Source organism: Pochonia chlamydosporia (genome assembly GCF_001653235.2).
Source record: "Pochonia chlamydosporia 170 chromosome Unknown PCv3seq00009, whole genome shotgun sequence".
Classification (NCBI taxonomy): Eukaryota; Fungi; Ascomycota; class Sordariomycetes; order Hypocreales; family Clavicipitaceae; genus Pochonia; species Pochonia chlamydosporia.
The window spans coordinates 814,313-841,546 of NW_019154044.1; the positions used below are offsets into that span (position 1 = coordinate 814,313).

The 27,234-nt window shown below is 48.1% G+C and overlaps 7 protein-coding genes across 7 annotated transcripts; 4 read left to right on the forward strand and 3 right to left on the reverse strand.

The window, feature by feature from the left end:
• Positions 1-1,374: 1,374 nt before the first annotated feature.
• VFPPC_10783 (beta-lactamase family protein) lies at positions 1,375-3,087 on the forward strand (the record flags this gene model as incomplete). The annotated part of the gene is made up of 1 exon (XM_018289094.1): positions 1,375-3,087. One exon carries the CDS (start codon positions 1,375-1,377, stop codon positions 3,085-3,087), a length of 1,713 nt encoding a protein of 570 aa, XP_018138288.1.
• A 2,130-nt stretch (positions 3,088-5,217) lies between these two features.
• Positions 5,218-10,448, forward strand: VFPPC_10784 (glycosyltransferase family 31 protein; the record flags this gene model as incomplete). Its single annotated transcript, XM_018289095.2, has 3 exons — positions 5,218-6,730; positions 9,167-10,017; positions 10,074-10,448. 3 exons carry the CDS (start codon positions 5,218-5,220, stop codon positions 10,446-10,448), a joined length of 2,739 nt encoding a protein of 912 aa, XP_018138289.2.
• Positions 10,449-11,301: 853 nt separating this feature from the next.
• VFPPC_14827 (hyaluronan synthase) lies at positions 11,302-13,241 on the forward strand (the record flags this gene model as incomplete). Its single annotated transcript, XM_018292595.1, has 3 exons — positions 11,302-11,769; positions 11,827-12,447; positions 12,534-13,241. The coding sequence occupies 3 exons, from the start codon at positions 11,302-11,304 to the stop codon at positions 13,239-13,241; spliced, it is 1,797 nt and encodes a 598-aa protein (XP_018138290.1).
• A 113-nt stretch (positions 13,242-13,354) lies between these two features.
• On the reverse strand, positions 13,355-14,266 carry VFPPC_14828 (acyl-protein thioesterase; the record flags this gene model as incomplete). The annotated part of the gene is made up of 1 exon (XM_018292596.1): positions 13,355-14,266. The coding sequence occupies one exon, from the start codon at positions 14,264-14,266 to the stop codon at positions 13,355-13,357; it is 912 nt and encodes a 303-aa protein (XP_018138291.1).
• Positions 14,267-14,953: 687 nt separating this feature from the next.
• VFPPC_10785 (general amino-acid permease GAP1) lies at positions 14,954-17,774 on the reverse strand (the record flags this gene model as incomplete). The annotated part of the gene is made up of 6 exons (XM_018289096.1): positions 14,954-15,976; positions 16,100-16,305; positions 16,366-16,554; positions 16,634-17,050; positions 17,091-17,514; positions 17,676-17,774. The coding sequence occupies 6 exons, from the start codon at positions 17,772-17,774 to the stop codon at positions 14,954-14,956; spliced, it is 2,358 nt and encodes a 785-aa protein (XP_018138292.1).
• Positions 17,775-17,960: 186 nt separating this feature from the next.
• VFPPC_16797 (multicopper oxidase) lies at positions 17,961-19,577 on the reverse strand (the record flags this gene model as incomplete). The annotated part of the gene is made up of 2 exons (XM_018294550.1): positions 17,961-19,517; positions 19,575-19,577. 2 exons carry the CDS (start codon positions 19,575-19,577, stop codon positions 17,961-17,963), a joined length of 1,560 nt encoding a protein of 519 aa, XP_018138293.1.
• A 1,916-nt stretch (positions 19,578-21,493) lies between these two features.
• VFPPC_14829 (RTA1 like protein) lies at positions 21,494-22,501 on the forward strand (the record flags this gene model as incomplete). Its single annotated transcript, XM_018292597.1, has 3 exons — positions 21,494-21,794; positions 21,846-22,045; positions 22,106-22,501. The coding sequence occupies 3 exons, from the start codon at positions 21,494-21,496 to the stop codon at positions 22,499-22,501; spliced, it is 897 nt and encodes a 298-aa protein (XP_018138294.1).
• Positions 22,502-27,234: the final 4,733 nt, after the last annotated feature.

Here is a 27,234-nt window from a genome sequence, read left to right on the forward strand (position 1 = left end):
GAGAGCAGGTGGATGCAAAGTATGGCAACGAAATTGAAGCTCGCGAGCAATACGGCATATGGTATCGCGAGGTACAATGTGGCTGGGTTTTGCCAATACAGCGATTTGTGGCAAGTAGAATGGTGGTTGGAGGGATCGTGGGATGTCATGGTGTGAGCGAAATTGGCATCGCGGCTTTGAGGAGGATAGGTTGGAGGGACTGGAATGGCTTGGAGAAGAATGGGCCAAAGTACATAAAGGATTGGCTCGAGGAAACTGATATACTACTAGAGACCGACTTGAAGGCCGAAACCGATGGGCTGGATGAAACTGGTATGCTGGAGGAAATTGAGAACAGGGAGGGTTTACGATGCCCACGGCTATTGAAGCTCTTCTGTGTTGTAAGTAATGCAAGATTTAGTACGCGAGGGGACAGGTAGCTTGAAGCATATCTTTAAGCCGTACTTAAAGAAGCAATTAAATCAGCAGCCCGAATTCGACCGATGCATTAAACTGCAAACTGTTATGCTAAGTCAACCCTGGGGGCCTCCAACCATGAAGGAAGTGTTCTCTGGTTCAGCCAACAAATTCTACCCCCGACCACGAAGCCAAGTCGCGGAGCATATTTGAGTCTTCTAGATTAGAGCTCCGTGACATCTTACTCAGGATCGTTACTATTGGGGATAGCCTCTGTCGCCTGGGAGGCACATCCAAACTCCGATGGAAGGCCGAGGCCCTTGGAACAGAGACAAGATACCTTTCCATCATCAGTCGCTCATCACGGCTACCGCCATGTTCTACTAACTCTGACTGGAAGCAATTCTAAGTAGTCTTGCACTGGCAGTCTCTTACAAACACCTTCTCCAATATGTGTCGAGCAAATCGCTCTATGCTGGCGGAAGTAGAGAATAGCTCAGACAGGACCTATACTTTAATTGTTGCAAGTCCGGTTGTATCAACTCCCGCTGTGATGTAACGCAAGTACTGTCATGAATACCAACAGAATCCCAGCCGCCCGCCGGAAACACACGAACAGTATGGCGCAGCTTGTGCAATGCGTAATGTTCCCAATCCGATGGATAGCCTGGCGATTAGTTTGCTCCTATGGTCTCAAATGTCTTGCATCGCCTTTGTCTCTACAATATCACCTTCCGCGTTTAGAATACACCAATGCCACTGTAATTACAATGCCAATGTCCCGTGCGTTCAACAAAATGCATAGGTCACTGCGTGCACAGGCCTGGGCTTCCATACAAATATTGGCCTTTGCAGTGAGGATTGCTCGAACCAGGTGAACATCTTTCAGTACCCAGTTTACCACCATCTCATATCATCTACTTGGCTGATTTGGCCCTACATCTCAACGACGCACCGAGACGTGAATCAAGGACAGACATGGCGAATTCATTATCGGAAATCGAGCCGGTGGTTAAGGAGATGTGCAGAAACGCTGGTGTGCCAGGTTTGGCGATTGGTGTTATTCACGATGGTAAGGTTGCCTACGAGTCTTATATAGGTCATCGTGATCTTGAGAGTAATCTTCCCGTTGATTGCAACACATTGTTCTACGTCGCATCATTAACGAAAGCGATGACGGCAACATGCTTGGGAATCTTGGTCCACCAACGGAAGCTTGAATGGACAACACCAGTTCACGAGATTCTCCCAGACATGTCGAAATCGACAGAGATCTTTGAAGCCAAGCTAACTGTCCTGGATATTTTGAGTCACCGCACTGGAAAGGCCTGGTCAGATGCGCTTTATCTGGAGTCAAACAACCGCATCCTGCTTCCGAAACACGAGTCCATCCCAATCTTCGACTACCTTCCTCAGGTGGAGCCAGTCCGAAGTCGTTTCATGTACAATAATTATGCGTACAATATTGCGGGTCTTGTTATCGAGAAGCTATCCGGCGTGAGTTGGGGCCAGTTTATCAAGGATAATCTTTTCATCCCTTTGAATATGAGACGCTCATTTGTCTGCCACCCAGACGACGACAATATAGCGGCACCATACAACATCCTAACGAATCGATCTGCTCATAGATTGCCGTTTTGCAACGCATCAGACGAGACAATGATGTTCGCTGGCCAGTCTGTTCGGACCTGTATGTCTGATCTCCTCAAATACTGCACAACTTATTTGGATGCTTTCGGGGCCATGATTCCAATCGTGCGACAAAATTCTACGTCCACTCATGACAATCTCCTTAGCCGAGCCTCGAAGCTCTTGGTTAGCCTAGCAAATAGTGCTAAGAGGCCTTCCGAATATCAAGTTCAAAAATACGAGCAAGAAGAATCGCATGGAGGAGCAGCTGCCAGTCCAATTAAGGAAATAGCAACTATCGCGAGACCTCACATAAGTCGTCCAGTGGCGAACAGTATTCTGGAGCAGACGTATGCCTTGGGATGGAACAGGACCCAACTCCCCGGTGCCCTCGACTTTGGTTGGAATCAAGATATGTTACAATCATTCCCGTTACTCGGTGAAGGATATGCCGGCAAACTCGCAATTTGGCATGGCGGAAACATGCCAGGTACCACAAGTGCTATACTTCTGATACCAGAGACGAAATCTGGCGTAATCGTCTTGCAAAACTCCCTTGGTCTGTGTGATGTGACTGACTGGACAAGTCAGCTTGTCATGGACATGCTTATGTTGGGACATCCCGCACATGATTATGCAACCCTGGCAGCTCAGTGTGTTGAGGGGGGCATTCAACGGATGATAAAAGTCGAGGAGAAGCTCTCAAGTGAGCAAATTACGGGGACTAAGTCTCGACCCCTTGATGCTTATACCGGTCGATATATGAACTGCATAAATAATTGGTACATTGACATCAAGGATATCCAAGGGCAGCTCTATCTAGAGTTCTTAGGCCGCGAGGATGAGCGATATCAGTTGCGGCACTATCACCACGATACATTTGTGTGGAATCTTTCATATGATGAGATAGTGAAGCGGGGGCAGTATGTTCGGTCTTACGAGTATTACAGACTGGAATTTGAGATTTGGGGTGATAATGACAAATTTTCGCAGCTGAGATGGCGGCATGATAAATCTGTTCCACAAGGAGAAATGTTTAGCAGAGGGATTAAATCTCCATAGACACCGGAATTTGGGACCCGGAAAATAGAAATTTCTCCTCAAGTATGAATTTTTTTTTCCCGGCTACGCCGGCCGAGACCAGTTTGTAGGAGAAAATGTGGCGTTTCCTGAGTGGTAGAGCATAGATCATGACAGCTGCAATTTCAGTTAACTATTGTAGTCGTTTGGTGTTGTACATCAGAAACTAAATGAAGAATCAACTGCCAATAAGGAGCAGCCTAGTTGGTATGCCAGTTATTCGACTGAATGCTATCATGTTTCCATATAAATTGTGGCACTCAATCGTTGTTTACCATGAGAATGAAAACATCAGGTGAGAGCCTGATAAGCGGGCCGTATCAGTCGGACCTTTATCGTTACCTTAACAAGTTAACTTTTAAAGCATGGCAACTGCCTTCGAAAACGTTAGAAGGCCACAATGTTGGATGAAGGTGTTCACATGGCCCCTCTGGTGTAGGTTGGCGCTTCGCACACAGGGTCGGAAACATTGATGCTGGACTGGACAGGCGAAACAATTCAGTATCTCGGAGGAGTAGACACAAAGCTATTTCTAATAAATATATAGCCGACGATTAAGTTAATCAGCTATCTGTATGGTCTGGAGATCGAATATCGTGTGCCCAATAGGTTTGCGACGCAACGCAGCCAAACAGCTCTAACCGTGGTGCGTCCGCCATCGGTCGATAACCTTTACCGAACTTGGATGCAGTGAGATATATCATCACTGCTTTCCAGGAACGGTATCTGAGTTGAAATCAGAATTGAACACAATTCCTATAATTTGAACTACACTCGGTTTTCTACGACTCCAAAAGAACACATTAAGTACCTGGACCAAGTTGGTATCCGAACAGCCGTGATGGTGAGTTTGACGATTTTGTGCTGAAATATGCTTCGGGACGCAATTGCTGATACGGTATCGGCCTAGAGACGCCATCTATTAAATCCAATTGGCATAATCGCTGCTTGGACTCAAATTAAGGGTGGTGTATGTAGCGACGTCTGGAAGATTCTCCATGAAAGTGATTTTCGGTGTAGGTTGTTTCTGGGAAGCATGCGACTCGGCGGAGCAACGCACCATAGGTCATGATGGCCATGACGTTGGCCATGATCTATGATGGAGCTCGCCATTCGTAGTTCAAAGTCGCAAAGCCCCTGTTGAAGGAGGCGAAAGTAAAACCACAGAACTGAAATGCGGTAGGGACTCCCGTTGCTGTGGCCCGCTGGTGTAAGCGAAATTGGCACAAGTCTGGATGGGATTGGGATGGACGTGAACGACCCGGATCCGGATTCAGCTGTCCACAAGATCAACGATGATGCCCAAGCCAATACGGGCCTGACGAAACCGCAACTTATCATGTAAGGAGAGATGACAAAGTAAAATAATGTCATTGACAGGATGAGAACGGAACTGAAAGACGGTAGACTCTATCTCTTGCTTACGAATAGACGTGACATATGTGTTAACTGACGCTTTACCATTGCGCAGTCCACATTGGGCTGCGGACGCAGAACAGACTATCAACCGTTGACCACAACAGAGATACACTCGAGGCATGTCATATACAGATTCTAAAGCTCCAGTCGACTAATTTGATACAGCCCGGTGGACAAAGTTGAGATCCCCCGAGACATAAGAGTGCGTAACCGCTACGCAAAGTGCGCGAACAGGATGACTCACTTCGGGTAGGACAGAAGCACCACAAAGGAAGAAATGGCCGCATGCAATCTGGTCTGAATAAGGCTAGTGTGACACAAATTCAGTTATCCTGGGGCCAAACCTCCGCCAAATTCTACCACCAAGCCCAACTAAAAATGTCAACTGGTGTTGGTGGCTTGCAAGAACTACGTGTAGCGCACCCGTGGTCTTACCTTAACCCAACAGGTTGTTGGGGCTCATTAACGGTCTGGTACGATTGTTTGCTGGGATTGCACACCAGACCTCGAACTGTACCCCGTACACCAGGTCGGTTCTAAAGTATATGTCTGTTCTACCAGACTCGCGTATGTGGTACACGCCTGAGGACTTGGGTAAGTGAGTCAAGCGATTAGACTGGGCTTCTTATAAACCCCTTTGGTCGGCCAGTACCTGTTGCATTTACCAGGGCACAGAGGATATCGGTTTGCAACATGGTGGCAACGGAATCTCTTTTAGTCCTTCTGAAACAATCTGCTTTCAGCGAAGTCGACTGCAAGTTGGCGCTTCGAGGCCAGAAACTTCCAGCGCAGTTGGGTAACAGCGTTGCGCGGCTATGTGCAGTGAGCGGCATTCGACAGCATGATCGCTTCGCCAGGTCTGCTGGCGTCTCGGATCTCTGTCACCTGCAAGGACAAGAAGTGTTCAGGCGGGCTCGTAATGCCCGCTTAATCATGAGCGGCCATGTGCCCAGCCTTGAGCAGATGCCTGACAAGAACTCCTACCCATACTGCATCTGGTATCCTGATGTCGCTGGCGAAGAAACGTATCAAAAGCTTGCTGCGGCATTCCCTGATACGCGATATCAAGTCGGCCGGGCCTGCGCAGTCGCGGGATATGCCGAACTGTATCGCGAGCTTAATCTGCTTCCCGATGTATGCATTGCTGAGGAGGCACGAGAAGCTGGCAACGGTGGTTCCCGCCGCATCTTCAACGACATCATGGCCAAGCCTACACGCTATGCGGTCATGAACGACTACAACCTTGCCATTGATCTGCAGAACGCTAAGCCTGGCGCTTGCTTGAATGCTGACACTGCCGTGCTCGCCACCCTCAAGAGACGCGCGAGGTTCTGTATTGGTCTTGGAAGCCGCCCATGGAGATATTTCAACATCACCGAAGACTGGGGGGTTGGCGAGAAGGACTCGGAGCCCGAGGAGGTGACTCTCACTGACTCTGAGGTAGCCCTTTTTGAATCCCCCTTGCCCTTTGACCTTCCGACTATGCATAAAGACTTGCTGATCTTGGCAGCCGCCTTCGAGGGCAACGTCGACCGCTATTCTCGCCTCCGCCGTCCGGGTCGTAGCGTGGACTATGAGTACCACTGCCTGCTCCCGGGTATCTATCGAAGCACTTCCATGGCACTCTGGCTGGCCCACAATCCGGACATCATGGAGGTGGTTGTGGCTGCTTGGGACTGGGGTGACATCCAAGGCCTGAGGAGAGCAATTAACGCCAGGCATGTCATGAACAATGACACACATCGTCTCTTGGATGCTGAACCACCTGTACCTGATGATGAGCTCCCGTACTGGATCTGGTACCCGAACGGTTCCCGCCCATCGCACACCACGCTTGTCAACCTGGCCAAGGCTCGACCTGCCATGCGACCCCAGTGTGTCCGTGCAAGCATCGCTATCGGCCATCGTGGTTTATACACTCAGCTTGTGGACATGGACGCCGAATTCCCTAGCAGTAACGTTGACCATATTTCTCCCGTGGTGGACTTTTATGTTATGAACGAGGCGAAAGCCAGCCCTGACCGTGACTTTTACGTGGCTGACCTGGAGAGACTGCAGAGAGAGCGCGGGCTTGTAACACTGAGGTACAATTACGATAAATGGAAAATAAATGTTCCCTGGAAAACGGGGGATATGGCTTCTGATGTAATACTTGGAACGCTGACGGATGACGCATCGTGCATCGTGCACACCGGTCAGGATTGGGGTATGTGGGAGGACCTTGGCTCAGAATTGGGTCGGGTGCGTTTGCATCTCAGCACTCCTCTGGAAGAAAGGAAGAGGATCAGAAAAGAAGAAGTGGGTGGAATATATATCATACCGTCTGCTTACTGAATGTCAGGGTACTAAATAGATTGCGTTGCAATGCGTCCTGGTACACATACTAGATAGTCTTTTATAGAACTTTCTGCTCTTGTTTCACTTGAACAATAAGGTTAGTTTGCCGATGTGTAATATTCCCTCACGCTAAGGTTTAAAGGCAGTGGAAGCCCCTTCTACTAGAGGAGCATCGTTTCCATATTCGTGTATTTGGGGAATAGAAAGTATCGTAGTGTACTGTGTCTATGGCAACGAGTGTATCATACGTTCCCAAATGTAAATGCGCATCTCTTGGTCTGTTATTTTAAACGCAAGCAATAGCTAGAACCGCATGAGCTCTTAACGTGTTATCATCGCTCGTACCTTCGAGTTCATGTAAATGATACTTTGCCTGGACAAGAAAGGTGTCTGGTGCTACTATCAAGACCGATAGCAAATCTTAAGCTTGCTGACTGGCAATGTTGTGGGCAAATTGTCCACCCTACCATAAACATATAGCCACAGTAAGAGGAAATAGAGGTCTTCCGCTCATATAACTCGCTCGTGTTATGTGTCTAGTAAATAAAGACTGGTAAAATGGAAACATTAGATAGAAGATCTCAAAGTAAAGCTGGATCTATTAGGAATAGGTGAGATGGCGTGTTCTTCGGTCCCAGATGTTGAAATACGCTAGCAGTTTCGGTCATGGGCGTTGACACCTCGCTCGGTGGTTCGTGGTTGAGATCCTCACCGGCGAGGTGCCCGACAATCAGTGTATTTGTGCACAAAGTCTATACAGTTCGGGAAATCAAGGTCACCGCTTGCTGGGTGGCATTGAGTGCTTCGACGATGGCAAAGGTCCCAGGTTTGAGTAATGCGACGTTGCTTTAGCTGTCTTGTTGCCGAGGGTATTCAGGTCAACATAGCGATCCGTCGCGTGCCCGTTCAATGTTGCGACCGCCGCGGTAGTCTGTCACAGAGAATCTGCTGGCAAAATTGCAGTCATATCCATCAGAATACGGGCGTGAAGTTAACGCAAATACATTAAAATGCTACTATGATGATGACTTTATCACAAAGAGTAGGTCACAGACCTTATTCGGGTACCCGTCTATATGAGAGTTATGTTCGGCTGCATCTGAGGGATGATTTTCTCGATCTTTGGTAACCTCGAAGCTGCAGCTTACTTTACTCTTACTTACATATGTGACAAGTTACATCTTTCGGGTGCTCTTGCTCAGTTTTGGTGTCAATTATATTACACGTTATGTGCAATTGCAGCCACGTGCACGTGTGCATGTGAGACTAGAAGCATCGGTGCGCTTACGTGTCTGTTAGTCTTCGCACTCTTAGAGTGGCATAAAGGAGCTAAAGAGATTGTAACCAGACATCTTGATATTAAAGCCTCTGTCAGGAAGTGAGGTACTTTGCCGCCGTGTCAATATCTCTTTCAATGGATTCAAACACAAGGGTATTAACGGATATAGATAAACTCAACTCGCTTAATAGTGTGTTATTCTCTTTGCAGCAAAATACTATGTAAGGGGAGTGGAAGAGGTGTTGTTGGAGGTCTGTGTTTTTGTGTGATGGAGAACAGCTCCGGTGGCTGTACCGACACACCTACACCTAGCTCCGAATAGAAGTACTGCCTTAAGAGGTACCAGACTAACCTCTGGCTCACCTCTAAACCTCTAATTCCGCTGCTAAGCGGTAAACTGGCATAATACTTTAGCAATACCGGTAGTGCTACACAATACAGCTGGTAATTTGAGCTCGTTTGTGTGATGAGTGCCGGAGCGTTTTGGGTGTAGTTGCTACCACTATGTAGACTGATCGGACGAATAACAAATGCCGACCATAGCTTCCCAGAAGAGCCACAGGTACCTAGCAAGTCACCTATCAGAAATCGCAACTAGTCTGTCAACCCTGCAAACTTCTAATATGACTAGCCGGCCTGGAATGGCGTCAACGGTAGGGCCTGAAGTAGGCCTGTCCAAAATTTATAAAAGAACCTCTACACTTCTCGGTTTTGTGCTGTAATTCTTACCTTTTTGCAAGCAATCTGCTCCCCTCTAAGCTCTATTACTGAGAGATAGAGATTATCTCTTAAAAGAAATCTTGCGATAGCCATGCTGGTTACCTACAAAAATAATAGGGTAGTGCCAGCAGGGATTATTGCAATATGTTTTATTTCAGTGATTTGGCTTATGCGCCCTGTGGTAGAAAGTGCTAGCACTAGTGTCCGAAAGTCAAGTCATGTTAGCATCACGAGGATACGACCAGGTAAAGCAAGCCTGCCTGGCAGCGTAACCAAAACATTGCGCCGCTAATAAAAAGCTGTTAGAGGCGAACGACGCACAACCACCCAAACCAGAGGAGGACATCCTCCTTATTATGAAGACTGGCGGAACAACTATGTGGAAACGCTTGCTCCCACACCTCACCACATCCTTAGGAAGCGAACGCATTGCCAGCTCTAATGTAGTTATATACTCAGATCAAGACGAGCGAGTCGGCCCGTTTACAATTATCGATTGCCTTGTCAATATGACAGACAAGGTAAAGAAGTCAACAGAGTTTGACGTCTACCGCGAACAGCTAGAGTTCTCCTCAAACAACCGCTATGTCGAAGCTGCTGGTATTGACGGTGATGACAGTGGGCCGACTGGTGGTTGGATTATCGACAAATACAAGTTTCTGCCGCTAATAGACCACGCAGGTCGCAATTGGCCACAAGCTAAGTGGTATGTTTACATGGAGGACGACACGTATCTCTTTCTCCCTAATCTACGCCAGTATCTTTCCAAGTTTAACTGGCGAGAGAACCATTACCTTGGGAGTTTTGCGGCCAAGTCAGATACCGTCTTTGCTCACGGTGGATCTGGCTTTGCGCTTTCACGGGGCGCATGGGAGTCGTCATTTGGGAAGAATCCTCATATTGTAGAGGACTATTACCAGTACGCAAAAGACCACTGTTGCGGCGACCAGGTTCTCGCTCATGCGTTGAAGACGCATGGCGTAAAATTTGGAGAGAATGGTGGCGACGAAAAGTTCACCTGGGGTTTCAACCCCGTCGTCCACTGGTCGTTTCCGTTTAGCAGGTACAATTGGTGCAGTCCTCTCTTATCCTGGCATAAAGCACACGGTCGCGATATTGCTCGGTATTATGACCTGGAGAGGATCTGGGACTTCACTGTAGGTCGCCCCAATATCCTGTCGTCTGCCTGAATCTATGCGCTAATACGTTGCAGAAACCACTTTTATACCGTGATTTCTTCCTTAAAATGATTGCCTCTCACATTCAAAAGAAAACCGAGTGGTGGAATAACATGGCGAGCACGTATGAGATCTCCTCTTCGAACAAAGAACGGCCACCAGCCCCAGACAAAGCTAGCACGTATGATCTCCAGCTTTGGAAGAAAGCCTGGGAGTCTGTTGAGTCTTGTGAGTCAGCTTGCAGTGGCTGGATAGACTGTACTATGTGGACGTATGTTGAGGACTTGTGTAAGATGGATGATAAGGTGGTTATGGGCCAAGGCTATGCGCCTTCTATGCATCAACGCAAAACATCTTTAAAGCACACTAGCGGGTGGTTACTAGAAAGATTGGAAAACTGGAGATGCTGAGAGAATAGACTAATACAGTTAGGTAAGAACTCTAACGAGCAACCTCTCTGGGAGGCATTTCATATTACGTTCATAACGCAGTATAGTGTACTAATTTGGGTTCGGAATGCCCTGCAATTGTGCAGCCTTAGCTGTCTGGATAGTTGCGGTCTTTTAAATAAATACTCTTGACTGATAAGACTCTTCCGAAGTATACTAACGTACTAGCATGGCAGGCTCCGTTAGATATGCCCAATAGGTTTAATAAAGTAGGCTTGGGCACCCGCCTTAATTACGCCAGATGTTCTGCGACCGTCTTTGCCGTTTGAACGCGGCTATAAATGGCAAAGTGATTATAGCTATAGGAGCTCCGTTTCACCACACCTTTACATATTTTACCTGTAGATACGCGTAGGAGCACAGCTTTTCACCAGTTGCGCATCGTGACAGTGCTTTATACTTTGAGCGCTAGCCATAACACTGTAAAAAGTTTGTCAGGCGGCGGCGGCGGATACAAACCCCAGTGCCACTTCTTTCGTTGTACTGCACTTACAAGTCCGGCTTAAATTTGTTACGCACAGAGGCTTGCCTTGTTGCAAAATGCCGCAGTGCCTGATGTATTGTTTGAGACATTGCATCCTAGAGGAATCGCATATTAGTCGATTAGGTGGATTCGGTTAGTAGTTATGTATGGGCTCCGGTGGCCACAGCTGCACATAGCTCTATAAACTCTCGGTTCTCGCTTATATACATTGATAACTGAATAGTGGATATAAAATATTTCCTCCAGATTAGGGAACCTTTAAATTGAGCCTGAAATTATGCCCCAAGTTGCAAACTTCTCGCTTCTTACCAGAGTCGTTTTGTAATCACCATGGAAAGGTACCGCCAGAAGGGCCTTAGCTGGGCCACTTCCAACCCGCCGCACTTGTCCACCCTCAGGATGACATTTAACGTTATTGGCTGTGTCCTATCATTTCCAGCTTACTGGTTAACTACCGTCCACTGTCGATGGCCTATAACTGTCGACCTTGTCGTTACGATTGGGTTGGCAGAACTGGCCCGCTACGTCAACGAGGGGCGGCGCATGGCCTATTACGACGCAGATCTGAAGCCCTCGGCCAAGAGAAAGAAGGATGATTTGGAGAAAGCAATGTTACAAATATCCTCACAGATGCCAAGGTTAGACTGCATGGCTGCAGTGGTTGGCTGGCGCGAGGACCCGGCACTGTTCACGAGGGCGCTTGAGAGCTACAAGCGAGCTAAGGGTTGTATTTTCCTGCTGGTCGGTGTCGATGGCGACGAGGCCGAGGACGAAGATATGGTTACTGTTTTCAACAGAGTAAGAATTTCGCCTACTGCCGGCTTCTAAATACAACTAACACGGTACATAATCCAGGTCTATCCGCGTGAGTCAGCCGTCATTCATGTCCCAGAACCGCTGGGTGAGGTGGCACAGGCTGTCCGGTTAAGAGAAGTTGCTAGATGGCAAAACAGTGGCAACAGAGTTAATGAGGCTGAATGTGACCAAGTGGCTATAGAGCACTGTCTTCAAGTTGCCCGTAAGCTGCTTTCTGAAAATGATATACGACTTCGTGGACCTGGCGCTATCAGTCAGCTATGCCTCCGCCAGCAACATATGCATAAAAAGGGCATTATGTTTACATCCTTTATCTTCTCTCTTATCATTGCCGAAACCTTGGACGTTGAGTTCCTCTGGAGCTCCGACTCGGACACGCTGGTTCAGGAGGATTCTCTCAGCAGGACCGTCGACGCTATAGCAGCTGATCCGACAATCGGTGGTGCAAGCTCGGGGCTGAATCTGCATAACAGCGATGAAACAGCCGTAACGCAGCTAGCGGATACGGTATACTGGGGAGAGCTGTACCTCACGAGATCATTTTCAGCGGCGTCTGCGACGAGTGACTGTCAGAGCGGCCCCAGTTCCATATTTCGTGTCGTTACATTGGGTCCGATAATAATGCCGTGGTATAGGCAGACGATATTTGGAAAGAGAATGGTAAGCAGTCTTGGCCAAGAAGTATCAAGTATACAGTTTTGCAGTACGCTGCATGCTTAAGTGCCTGTGGCTAACAACTAGTTAAGATCATCAACGAGGATCGCCATCTGACGACAAATCTCCTCACTCGTGGTTGGGGTGTGGTTTTTGCATCTGATGTTCTAACAGCAACAGATACTCCGACTACTCTTAGCCGCTGGCTACGCCAACAGGTTCGATGGGCTCGCGCAACACACATCGAAGCCCTCCTCCAGCCTCGTGTTTACATGGTCAACCACCCTCTCCTATTCTTTGCAATGTGCAGACGAGAGCTTGGCCCCGCTATCGCAGCTGTTGCCACTCTTTACTACTTTGTCACTTCAAGGCAATTTATGTACCTCTCAGCATTTGATGTCATGTTGCGATTCGTTGTGTCTTTTGCGTACAATGTCTTGCGTAACCCACATCGGCTTAGTCGCAGGTCACTAAAATGGGTGCTCCCAGGGATATTCTTCTATTACGTGCCCTTACCGGCAATACACGTGTGGAGTTTGTTTACGTTGACGGCCGATGGCTGGGGCACAAGTATGAGATCAAATAGTGAGAGAGTGAAGAAAGACAGCGCGAGGAGAGCCTGGTTTGAGACTGGCTTCTTTGTGGTATGGATGGGAGTTATTGCTGGATCAGTCGCCAGGTGGCTACTTGCACATGTCTTTGTGCTACAGAACATGTGGGATTTCGTCTTCTTCACTTTGAGTATATCGTTTGGTTCAATTTTAGCCTGGAGGATAACTGTCTTTAACGGCAGCAAGTAACAAGAGATTATAGGCATTAGCGATGATAGACTACAGCTAGAAGCGCCGTCACTTCTCATGTGCCTGTCCAGGTATAACCACCGAATTACCATGCGCTAGACCAAACGCTGTCGCTAATAAATTGACGGTGTAGTATTGCTCGACGTTGCCGCTGCTTGCCATCCCACCTTGGACACGATAAACTCGATGATGTCGTCAATTTCATCTGGGATTTTGTACCAATGGCCTTCGCCTTCATATCGTTTCCACATCACTGTATAACCCGCGTTCTGCACGGCATTTGCCGCTGCAAGTCCCAGCTTGATGGGAACTTTATTGTCGTTACTTCCATGCCCAAGAAAGACTGGTGTCCGGGACGCTGTTAAACTCTGCATTGGGTTATCAAGAGGCTGTAAGGAAAGTAGGTCTCTTTGGAAGGTCTGAGCCTTAACACTTTTGTCTTGCATTTCTGTTTCCTCGGGATCGTAAAATGGATTGTCTTCATCAATGTCCTCGTCTGAAATAGCGATTTCAAGAGCTGATTGATATGTAAGATAGCCGCACATGCCGATGTAACCGCCTATAGACTGCTTCAGGCTTAGCAAGATTGCAAGGGACATGGCACAACCTTGGCTCAGACCACCGATAATCAGGTTCTGTGGGGGCACTTTTTTTAACTCGTTGGCCAAAATGTCCATGATTTCTTGTGCGGATTCGGCCAAGCCCTGCAGTTGTCTTTCTTGACGGTATGAGGGATCTTCAAGGCGCGCAATATCGAACCATTGTGTCAGAACGGATCTTCCAAAAGCGCTAGACCGCCTACGCTTGGAAGTTGGGAAAACAAACCGGGCCCCAGGGAATAGCGCTGTGAGTTTGTGCCCCGACGATGAAACGCCAGTCTGCAAGAGCTCGGCCCCAAACTTTTCCCCATTAGAACCAAGACCGTGTAGTAGGATGAGGGTGTAAGTATGCGGTGCTGTTGGATTGACGATAAAAATTGGCTCGCCAGGGCCAGGAAGGCATGACGATTGCTGAGGTTGCGACATTCCACGTGTAAAGAGTATTCGCAATGTTCAGAGAGGAACCGGAAAGTATCTAGAGCCTGGCTCAAGAATTTTGGAATTCAGATGTCTGGTGGCCTAGCCCTTGCATGTAGGTTGGGCGTGATAAGATTGAAGACGCGAGAACTAGGACCAGATTACAACCCATATTGCCTGCCTTAGCGGGTGTCTCAGCCTGTGAGTCACGATCAATACACCAGTTGACCCAACAGCCAAGAGCCCGCTGCCTTCTGCCACCGACGATCCTAGCCCAGGTACAAATCGAGCGAGAGGCTGCTGTGGACATGGCACGGGGAGCTTTGGGTTATGCTCTGGATGCGAATGCAAGCCACAGTAAGTGATCTAGATGTCCGCGGGCGGCCTTTACAATCAAAGGTCGCAGAACTTTAACTTGACATATCTGCGCGTTGGTCTACACCGGTTGGGTCTTCAAAGTGCACCGCATAGCAGGTCGCCCTAGGAGAAACAATCCACACCCAGCAATTTTCTTGGAACTACGTCCATTATCGAAACAGTTCAACTTGAGATAAGGTGTATTTTTATGTCCTTACTTTGCCTTATTAGACGCACAGCGACGGAATTTCTACCAGCACGTGTGCATTGGAATATCAATTCTATTAAACCGCGTGGATAGATAAGTAAGCTAACCACATCGACGGTTCCTTTAGACCGCTAGCATAATATTTTATAAATTCTCTTCCACCTCGGCCACCTGGCTCGATGTTGTTTTTCTTGGGCCTCCAAAAGAAGAACGTTATAGTTTTGACGCCCTGTATCAAGATCAACACGACCAGAGCGGACGTACCTCGTCCTGTGAACCGTCTTGTGGACGACATAAAATACCAGAATCAACACACCTCCAAAGAGTTTGAGTATGGCGTTTCTTGCCAGCTCCGAGGAGGACATTGTCGTATGACCAATTGGTACTGTTGCAACCCAGATCTGAATAACCACTGTAGTGGCATTGAGGCCAAGTCCCAAGTACGAACCAGCCACACCAAGATGAGAGCGGTATGGGAGTTCATTAAGACCTCGTTGTTGTGATAGCCAGGCGCGCCGGAATCGGATGTGACAGAGGCATATGGTACCCCAAGTAAATACGCTTGACAAGGCCCCAATACCTACTAACCATTCCAATATTTTGTCTCTTTCCGTCAGATCAGAGAGGTAGGCAAGGAGCCCAAAAACGGCCGCAACGAATATTGCCACAAGCGGCCGACCCCGTCGATCTATGTAGGCCAGTATTCTAGGGCCTTGTTTGAGTGCACCCAGAGCCGCGAGTGTCCTAGACGAACCAAACACTGCCGAATTTCCGACAGATAAAACGGAAATCAAGATTACCGCGTTTATGATCGAAGGGAACACCTGCAGGCCCGCTTCCTGAAAGGCAATAACTAATGGAGAAGAATTTGCATCTGCATTGTTTGTTCCTGTCGAAAGCCTTGGGTCATTGTATCTCACAACCAACCCAATAAGCAAAACAATGCTAAGATAGAAGAGGCATATTCTCCAAAAGACTTGCTTTATCGCCATTGGGAGGGATTTTCTGGGGTTGGCTGTCTCGGCCGCCGCTAGCCCTATGAGTTCAGTACCGCTAAATGCAAACATGGCACTTAGTAAAACACTGCAGAAACCCTTAAAGCCATTGTTAAAGGCTCCAGGGTTTCTCCAGTATTCAAATCCGATGTACCCTTGCTCAGGAGTCCCTGCACAGTTGAGAATAATGCCAAATAAACTACCCGTAGGTTAGCAGAGGCGTCGTCAGTTCGCATTCGAGATCAAATCGGATGGAAATACTTACATGAAACCAATTACAGCAGTGATCTTGACCACCGCAAAGATGAACTCCGCTTCGCCATATCCTTTTACCCCGAGCATATTAATAGATATAATAAACGCAACAAATACCGTCACAAATATTGCTCGCGGTAAAGACGTATTCCAGTATGCGATGACCTCGGAAGCAGCCACAACCTCAACTGGAAATGAAATAAGCCACTGCAAGGCATAACTGAAACCAACTTCTTTAGCATGATAGAGCAACATTCGTGTATGGAGAACTTACTTCCAACCAAGTGCAAAGCCCCACGAAGGATCTAGGAAGCGGGTTGCCCAAGAGGAGAATGATCCGGCAATGGGAAATACAACGGCCAACTCGCCCAAAGCCTGGCAGGTACAGTACATTGTGACTCCCGCGACGAGAAACGCCAAAAACAACGATGCCGGACCACTCGTCGCTAATGACGCTCCACTCATTACAAAGAGGCCGGTTCCTGGAATCGTCAGGTGTGAGAGGTTAAGTCGATTTGATGAAGTAACCATGAGTCGAAGGAAACGTACCTATAGATCCGCTTATCGCGATCATTTGCAAGTGTCGGCCTTTTAGGCGCCTTGCTAGACCGGACTGGGCTATTTCTAGCTCGGCAAAGTGACCACCGTAGTCGTGGTGAGAATGTGTTCGAGAGTTTGCAGGGCTAAGGTGGTGTTCCGGAAAGAATCTGTCGCCGTCATTGCGTTTGAAGTCATCCAGAAATCGTAATAGGCGCCGTGGTTTGTTTGAATACGTCCTATGATCACCCAAGATGGGGTAATCGCCCATCTCGACCACCTCCATAGATGAGCCTTGGTTCATACTAAGAGGGGGGCTTGGACTCTTGTGAAGCCCCGAAAGGAGTTGCGGCATGTTCGTGCGACATGCGGCCGTAGCCTGCTCGGTGCCCCGGTGATGCGTCTTCTTCTTCTTCCACCGTATCACCGTACAAGGGCAACCTCCATGTTCGTGCCAATAGCCTCAAGGTACAGTGTTTGCCAGAGTTTGTTCGAGACGAAGCAAGAAAACTTGATTTACGTAAGGAATAAGCGGGCTTGGCAACCCAATCAAGCCGGTTGAATTTGGAACGCAGGGCTCGCTTTGTTTTCCACCCTGGTCTTCTCGAAGTCCACAGAAGAAAGGAACATTCGAACAATCCATTGTGGACCAACAATGGGGCCAACCGGAGTTCAATTGGTGGTTTGATCATAAGAGCGGCATTGCCGCTTCCAAATTTGGACAGGTGTGGCACATCTGCATACTTTTCAGGTAAAGCTTTCGGGCCACATTCACACGAAACGGTTGCGAGCCCCTTGTAACATGTTATACTCGTGGCGCAAGGGCCAGAGGCATTTTGAGGCTTTTGAGGGATTCGTCGAGTCTTCCAGGACGGCTCCACCACCCAGTCGCGTCGGAACAATTGCTACGACTAAACACTTTGTCGAGGTTGTATTGTGAACTCAAAGCGCCTGAAAGGACCAAATCTTTGTCAAACACACTGCGAATGTTAACAATGCTAGCGATCTTGTAGTGAACATATCACAAGTGGTCTATATAAATTCTAAACACTTGGCATTTGGGTGCTCTCGGGTAGCTTCCCGTCTTGAGAACCAAATAAGGACGAAATCCAGCAAGAAGGACTGAGTGTATGTGACCTCTAGATGAGACGAATATAAGATACATGTCTTCTCATCAGCAGTTATAGGAGCTGCTATCGTTTTTCAAATTTAGATCAGAAAGACGGGTCAAAAAATCGTCGATTTGTCCCAAGCCCTGTTGTGGCATAAGTATAAAGTTTGATAGCTTATAATAAAAAAAGACAAATATCTTAAACCACAACAAGACGTTCTAAACAGCTTATTGAGTAGCCTATTGCAACTCGTGAAAATGCAAAACGCGTGGAGCATGGCTACTATTTCCATATACATCTCCCCCATAGGTCAAATATCCCTGAACGTCTGGCTGCCCGACCCGAAGTATATCACTTGCGTTCCCATGCACCCATACTGTTTGCATGCCTCCGATCATGTGTTGTAGGAAGTGGCAATGTACCATCCATACGCCGGGTTGGTCAATACGTAGCCTCCATGCCCTCCATCCACTCTTCGCTCCAGGGTCCGTCGTCTCGTTGTACCGGTAGAGCATCGTCGTGTCCCTTCGTACAGGTACTGTGCCCGCAAGTTGCTTTTCAGCAGTGGCGGGACTCCAGGCACCGTCTCCGCCGCCAATATCCCAATAGTGAGACCCGTGGGCGTGCCAGGGATGGATGTCTAGCGAACCATTTGAGGTTCCATTGTAATCAACAGATCCTAGATTCTGGAAAACGATCTCAATAACCTCCCCTATCTTTGCCGGGTAAGTTCTCGTGCTGGGATCTAAACCTCCATTAAGCAAGGATGCGTTGTAGTTAGGCAGATATTGGGTCTGATTTCTGTACAACGCTACTAAGTATGGTTCGAATGGCGTTGTATGCGGGAGAGGGTCTGCAGCGTCTTCCGTCCACGTATTGTTATTAAGGGTCCATAGTTGGTACCCTCTCTTGACCTGTTGAACGTTGATAATGACGCGACGGGTTACTTCATTAGCTTGCGGAAAATTACCATCGTCTCTAAGTGGCGTCAAGGCATAATCGAGATATCCATTGATTGTTGGCGGCAAGTTTACTGGGCTCGTTGTCGGATTCCTGGCGAGCGATAAGCGGTCTTCAAACATTGCATCGGGTCCGCACGAATTCTTGTATCGCAAAACTGCGTAGCTGGTGATGTTCGTATCTTCCCGTCTCTCGACTTGCATGTAGTAGTCTAGCTTCCGCAATTGCCGTAACTCGTCGCATGTCTTGCTCTTAAACAGCACATCATACCGCTGACCGGAGCCTATTTGCACGACGTGTACCCTAGAAGGCTTTGTATAATCTCCATCTGCTGCAATGATATCAAGCTCTGTATGGTTCTCGAAGCCAAACATCGCAAGAGAAGTAGACGTCGCAGCTACGCACCGAAAACGATACGTCATGCCTGGTTCGACCTCGATCACATCTAGGGATGCAGATGAAGAGTTGGTAATGCCGTAGTCGCTTATTCCCTTACCATTGACCAACCACGTATTTGGGTTACCAGCCGACTTAACCGGTGTAGATTCCAAACCAGTTAGAATTTCTTGGTCTGTTTTGTTGAAGAGCTCCTGTAATAAGATGACTCTTTCGCCGTCTACTTTGTACGGCGCAGTTATAGGATCGATAATAATCAGTGGTCCTGCCGCTGTACTGGCCTGGAATCCAACGTGAGAGTGGTACATATAAGTCCCAGCTGTGCCATTGGGACTCTTTAGCTCGTAGTCGAAAAAGTGGTTGGGGGGAATTGGCCATTGACTGGCTTGTGGCGTGCCATCCGAAAATGGATAGGCACCTTGCGTTAGGCCGTGCCAGTGCTGTTGCTGTGATCAGTCCTATTCAAAGACATGAAAAAGCACTTCATAATAACTTACCATCGTAAGATTGTCATCCTCAATATTATTGTACACACGGATCCAGAAAACTACATTCTCCGGGATCTGGAGGGCTGGCCCAGGGATGGAACCATTAACCAAAGTTGCAAATTTGGTTATGCCCCCAATAGTGATATTTTGACGAGTTACATTGAGAACTGCGTCTGGTATGAACGAGTCGTCATGATTGTGATGTTGGACACTGGCAGACGACAAACTAACACACCAAAGAGCTAAAATAATTTTAAAACAGAGCATAGTATTTGGGTTAAGACAAAGATCCTCTGAACGGATGAAACCGAATTTGGAAATGTGATTTACCCTTTACCATTAAGTAATTATATACTTGCAACGGTCGTGAAAGGAATCTCATCTACCATGATACCAAATGCGGTGTTGTGGCGTCAAGCAGTTGCGCTTCTACACTCAGTTTTCCGAATTTCCCATTGCGGTTCCTAGACACGTCACCTGTGAGTTACCAGCCTCAGTTGGCACGTAAACCTTTTCGTGGAATTGTTTAGTTTGCTCTAACGCCACAACCAGCTTCGGTATGCTTTCTGCCGAAACTCTTTTAAAATTATTTATAGTCCTCTCCTGGTTGTATCTGCTTGCACTAGCAGTAGTACTTCGTGATTTGGGATGGAGAAGCTGCAAGACGCTTGCAAGAGACACCCGGAAGAGTCATCAGCTCAGTAGTAACACTGAAAAAAATTCCAATGTCTACAATGTGAAAGCTGCCTACACAGGAGGGCTGTCTTTTTGCTAGCAGCCTTCGCTGCCCGTCTCATCATGAGCCTAGACGAAAGACCAAACGAACCAAGTACCAGTTAGGTGTAGTGGCAGGAACGGCGGAGCCGATTCGAGATGGCACAATTCAGCGACAATAACGCCCCGCTCGTCAACTCGACACACATTGGGATTGCCTTTCTGGATTGCAAGATATCTGAGACGTCATTTGCAACTCATTCTCTTCCTTGACCTGTTTAATCTTTTGAAGTCATATCCTTGTCCGTGCATGAATAGGCCTCGGTTTGGCATCGTACCACTTACTTCCCAACTGGCGAACTCCGGTATGCAATAATGATGTACCTGCTGTACCTCGCTTAGCTGGATGGCTGAAAGGTCTACCGATTTCACAAGCAAAGTCTCTGAGGATACTCTAGTTACCGTAAAGGGGTAAATACCAAAAATGTTCCAGGAAATGGCTGTGCCTGTTTTCATGACGCGTAACTCAAACCTATGACAGTCTCGGGACCGAAACACGCCGGCTCTAGTATTGTGTTATAGGGCTGAGTGTGCGAGAGCAGCGCGATTGCCGAGCCGTTGTTCTCGGAAACTCACGGCGTTCCCGAGGTTACAATTACGCTCCCAGTTGCAATCTAGTGTCTGTTTCGCGTCTCGTGGCGCCAGGCGGTTGAGTTGGGCCAGCCATTTCAGCCACATCCTAAGCCTAGAAAGTGTGAACTTACCTTCCACAGAGGCTCTCAGCCGCCACCAATATTCAATCAAGACGCCTCCATGGCATTCAAGTTCCAAAAAGGTAGCGTTCCTTTCAAGTGTAACGTTTGCAAATGGCGATGATGATGACGACTTGCAGCCTCAATTGAAAAATATCATTTTCCGACAGCCTCGGCTGGCTGTCATATCGTAAGTCAATTGTGTGTTCACCTCTAAAGGAGAGCTCTTTATGGTTCGTATATTTATGGTCGCCTTGTCCCTTGGAAGCTTCTCATGTGGTCATCCAACCAACCCGGAATCAAAGTTACAAAGTCTCTACAACTGTATATCATTCCGCACCTTTACAAATTCCCCATTTGGTGTTGTATTACTCCAGACACACGACTTCTTTATTAAATCCTTCACATATCCCATAACTGATAATACCTTGATACACTTGGCCATCAAAGACTTGAGACGCAATGACGAGCCAACTCCCCCCCGGCGTGATCGTCTTTGGTGCCGACGAAAATTGCACACTTGATACATGCCCGGTGACATGGAGCATTTACGGCTACCAGCCGTCTCGTGCTGCAAATGCAACCTTTCTTGTGCTCTACGTCGTGGCCGGTATAGTTCATGGCTATCTCGGTATTCGCTGGAGAAGTTGGGGCTTCATGACCGGCATGCTTCTGGGATGCCTTTGTGAAATTATCGGATATGCGGGGCGGCTCATGCTTTGGAAGAATCCCTTCTCTTATCCTGGATTCATGATCCAAATCAGTACGTTGTTCCATACCATCACATGGTATATCTGTCACTGACAGTCTTCAGTTTGCCTTACAATCGCCCCTGTGTTTTTCACGGCCTCAATTTACGTCACCCTTTCAAAAACTATCGTCCATCTTGCGCCTGAACTTTCTCGGTTCAAGCCCAAGCTCTATTATTGGATCTTTATTCCCTTTGATGTTACCTGCTTGTTGCTTCAAGCCGCGGGAGGCGCAATGTCTACAGACTCTAATGGTAGTAATCAGGTGAGATTTATCGTCTCTGCGAGCCGACATTTAGTTGCGTATTCTAACCTGAAGCTATAGGTCGGAGTTAACATCTCTTTGGCGGGTCTCATTTTGCAGGTCATTGTCCTTACCATATTTGTTGGCTTTTTCGCCGATTTCATGATTCGGTACTTTCGATCTAGCCACACGAAGAAGTTCGGGTGGAGGCTCAAGGCGTTCTTTTCGGGCTTGAGTACCGCTATTATTCTTATTCTTAGCCGTTGCGCATATCGCGTTGCAGAGCTTCAGGACGGCTACAGTGGCTCGTTGATCAAGGAGCAAATCCCGTTTATCATTCTTGAGGGTGTGTTTGTCTTTCTTGCGACTATAAGTTTGTGCTTTGGACATCCTGGTCTGGTTTTCAAGAAACGAGCTACCGATGCAAGTCCCGATTGTAGTCTCGAAGGCGGAAATTCCACGTATCAACAGAAGTAGAGTAGAACCGAAAAGGAAGGCATTATACAGATCGAATATAGTATAACTATTCTTTTCATCACAACACTCGCCTGTCTTGAGTATGACAGCAATTGGGTTACTAGCTCATTATGACTTGACTGCCACTTGAGAAAATTTGGGCATTTGTCCCCCAGGGACACGGGGTATTTCCAGGTACAGATACGTGCGCTGTCACCAAGGGGACCACAGGTGTAAAGTGGATAATAAACTGTCTTATCAACCGAAACTCAAAAGATCTGTTCTTCGGCAACCCTTACTACGACCTTCATCCCCCATGGATCTTCTTTTCCAACCCAGTTTTTCTTCTTGCCAGCCTTTTCAATGACCTTCAAGTTATCCTTCACAACCTGTTTTATCTTTTCGGGGTCGTGTCTTACCTTTCGTATGGAAATCTTCAGTACGAGCCCTTCTTTGTTTGCCTTTTTACCTAGGTTCGATGACCATGACGAAGAGAAAAGTACCTTCAATTTTGCAGGGTCAACTTTCCCAGACGGGTAAAGGCAGGTAATAACAAATCCCACCCTGCCTAGATATTGTGCCCACCACACATCCTCTGGGCTGATGATGCTACGAAGCGCATCCCGAAATTGTACTTCTCTAGGAGGAAGCTCGCCACGATATCTTGCTTGCAGCATCAGAGCAAGCCTAGCACGGTCTTGGTGAGATACTCCCAAGGTGGAAGATAAAAGCCCCGAACTTGTGGAGTACAGTGCTGTTGTTGAAGCAGTCTCCTTAGACATGAACATGTGAACGTACATGACATTGGCGAATGCATCGATAACATGGCTTCTGAACTCTGGTGGGAATCTTTTCATGCCATCCTTTGAAGTCCGCGGAATTGCACCCTTAATAAGCTCCTGGATTTGGAGTCTGGATCCAGGCGCAAAGTTCCTTGTAGTGACTTCAAGAGGAGCCTCGCTTCGAATTGTGGCCGGAAGCTGTTTGAAAAGGTAACCCTCCCTCACTCCACCTTGGCAGAAATGAGCCTCCTTGATGCCCAAGGGTATTGCCTCGGCGAGAACATTGACCAAGAAGGCTACAGCCGGCACTTGTGACCGCCTTCTGTCAGAGATGCGAAAGATGTCACGCGCCGCTTTGGCAGCCTTCTCGATGGTTGTAACGGTACGAGTGCACGAACAAGGTCGAGTGCGACTTGGATGAAGCGATTATTCACAAGGAGAAAAAGAGAACCCGTAAAGGAACTCTGGCTGAAGCTATTTACACAATGCTCACAAAGTGAGACATTCATTAAACGGGCAGGTCACATGATTCCCTCAGACATGTACCTTTCAGGGGCATCACTCGAGGATATTCACAAAGCACTCGAACCCAAGACTTTCATCAACCCCGCAACAAAAGTACCTGAACACTACCATGAATTCCTCAAAGTATTCGACCAGACAGAGGCAGATAAACTTCCCCCGCAGCCGGACAAGCCGTTCACTGCGATCGGGCGAGGCGGGACGATGAATTCCGTGAGAACTACCTTCAATGGGGTGGTTCGTCGGATTGTAGGGCGTCATTGGACCTCTAAGCTCAGGCCGGATACGTTTGCTGTTGGTGGGTCCGGGGTTGGTTGTGTGTTGGTTGTCGTTGGTTGTTGGGGTGGTGCGGTCTGATTTGTGATACGTGTGGTACGGCTGGTGTCTCGTTGAGTGGATGTGAGGGGGGTTTTGTGGTGTTTCTGTGTAACTCGTCCGTCGTCCTCCGGAAATTCCTTCAAGAAAACCTCGACAAGGGCTTTATACGTGCCAGTACGTCACCAGCCGCCTCGCCAGTGCTATTTGCGAAGAAACCCGGAGGCGGCCTCCGTTTTTGCGTCGACTACCGGGCACTTAATGCCATAACCATCAAGAACCGATATCCACTGCCATTAATTCAGGAGACTCTTTCGCAACTAAGCCAAGCCAAATATTTCACCAAACTTGATGTCGTCGCAGCATTTAACCGAATACGCATCAAGGAGGGCCAAGAGTGGATGACAGCGTTCAACACAAGATATGGACTCTTCGAGAGTCTGGTGATGCCGTTCGGACTATCAAACGCCCCAGCTACCTTCCAAGCCAGGATCAACGAAGTATTACGCCCATTCCTGGACAGATATTGCACAGCCTATATCGACGACATTCTCATCTACTCAAACGACCTCGCCTCTCACAGACTCCACGTCAAATCAGTGCTCCAGGCGCTTGAAGCCGCGGGCTTGCAACTCGACGTCAAGAAGTGTGAATTCGAGACTACCGAAGTGAAATATCTGGGCATGATCATCTCAACCACGGGAGTACGAATGGACCCAGCGAAAGTCGACTGTCTCGTCAACTGGGAAGCGCCCATCAATGTAAAAGACGTCCAAGCCTTCTTAGGATTCTCGAATTTCTACAGACGATTCATCAAAGGATTCTCACGCATCGTACGACCACTGGTTGCCCTGACACGGAAGTTAGTCAAATGGAATTGGACCTCATCTTGCCAAGAGGCGTTCGACACGCTCAAAGAAAGCTTCACCTCGGCCCCGATCCTCAAACACTTCGACCCCACAAAAGAAGTCATTGTCGAATGCGATGCATCCGATTTCGTGTCTTCAGGCATCCTCTCCCAGGAAGACGATCGGGGGGTACTGCATCCAGTGGCCTTCATGTCTAAAAAATACGACCCCGCTGAATGTAACTACGAGATCTACGACAAAGAACTTTTGGCAATTGTACGCTGCTTCGAATGCTGGAGACCGGAACTCCAAGGCGCGCACCACCCGATCACAGTGATCACCGACCATGCCAATCTTCGATACTTCATGACAACTAAGCAACTTTCAAGACGCCAAGTCAGGTGGAGTGAATTCCTATCAGAGTTTCAATTTGCTATTAAGTCGGTACCAGGGAAAGATAACAGAAAACCCGACTCACTCACAAGGAGATCACAAGACTTGCCAAAAGATGAAAATGACGACCGCATCCAATACCAACAACAATCACTGCTAAAACCGCACAACATTGACTCCTCCGTACAAGAAGAACTGAAGATTGACCCTGAGCTCTCAGAACTCTTCGCAAACTTGTCCTGGGACCAGGAAATTGCACTATGCCCGGCCATTCTAGACGAAGTTGAACCAGAACCAATCAACCACAAAATCACAAGGCTGCTAGACAAAGGTTATGAAGAGGATGAATGGTGGATGAAAATTAGGGACGAGATGCTCAAACCCCACGGCATCCCCCACTCAAAGGAAGTCTCCCTATCTGAATGCACGATAAATGAAGGCCGACTGTACTTCCGAGAGAGATTGTACGTCCCAGAAGGCGAACTACGAACCCTTCTCACCCAACTCGCTCACGACAGCGTTGAGTCAGGCCACCCCGGGAAGAACAAGCTATACGAACTCATCTCACGCTCCTACTGGTGGCCGAGGCTCAGCACTGATACAAAAGAATTCACACGCAATTGCCACGGCTGCCTGAGAAACAAGTCCTCCCAACTGCGTTACCAGGGAACACTGAAGCCTCTCCCAATCCCACTGCAAAGATGGAGAGACCTGTCTGTCGACTTCATCGGCCCGTTTCAACCAACTTCCCGCGGATTTAACGCGATCATGGTCGTAGTCGATAGGCTGTCAAAGGACAGACATTTCACGCCCTGCAGGACCGACATGAAAGCACACGACTTAGCCATGCTCTTCGTGCGAGATGTATGGAAACTCCACGGTCTACCAGATTCAATTGTGTCCGATCGAGGACCACTGTTCATTTCGGAGTTCTGGAAGGCAGTCTGCCACCGATTACAGACCAACATCAGCCTTTCTACAGCATACCACCCGGAAACCGACGGCCAAACCGAGAACGCTAACTCATTCCTCGAACAATACCTTCGCCAATATGTCAGCTTCGCCAGGACGACTGGGATGAGTGGCTCCCACTGGCTGAATTCGCAGCCCGTAATGTCGTCAACGACTCAACTGGCATGTCCCCCTTTTTCGCGAACACGGGCTACCACCCTCGAATGAGCTTCGGCCCTCCTCGAGCGATGTCGAAAGCAGTATCCAAGGACCTGGCAGAACGCAGCAACGAGGGCAATAACTTCGTCGCGAAGATGGAGGAGATCACCGATCTACTCCGGACGAACCTGCGTTCAGCCCAAGCCTCACAAGAAAAATTCGCCAATGCAAACAGATCACCGGCGCCAGCCTATCGAGTCGGAGATCTGGTCCTGCTAAGCACGCGTAACATCAATTCAGCCAGACCCATCCCAAAACTCGATCACAAGTTCATTGGCCCTTTTCGAATAGAGCGCGTGCTCAGCTCTCACACCTACCAGCTCAAATTGCCACACGAATTAAGCTCAATTCACAACTCATTCCATACCAACCTCCTGCGACCATTACCAAACGACCCACTCCCCGGCCAGTACAACCCGCCGCCGCCGCCAATAGCACTGGACGAAAGAGGGGAGAAGCTCTGGGCGATTGAAGAAATACTGGACTCGAGACGCAAAAAAGGGAAAGGTTTTCAGTACTATATACTATGGAGAGGCTTTGGTCATAGGGAAGCCACATGGGAACCATTGCACAATGTCGTCAACGCACACATCGCAATAAAAGAGTTTGAGAAACGCCACAGAAGCAAACCCAGACCCACGAGGCAAGAGGTGCGAAATGCCCGACACCAAGCGAAGCAAGATGTCAAAAATTCAGAAACGAGGGAGTAAAGAGGGACCATATG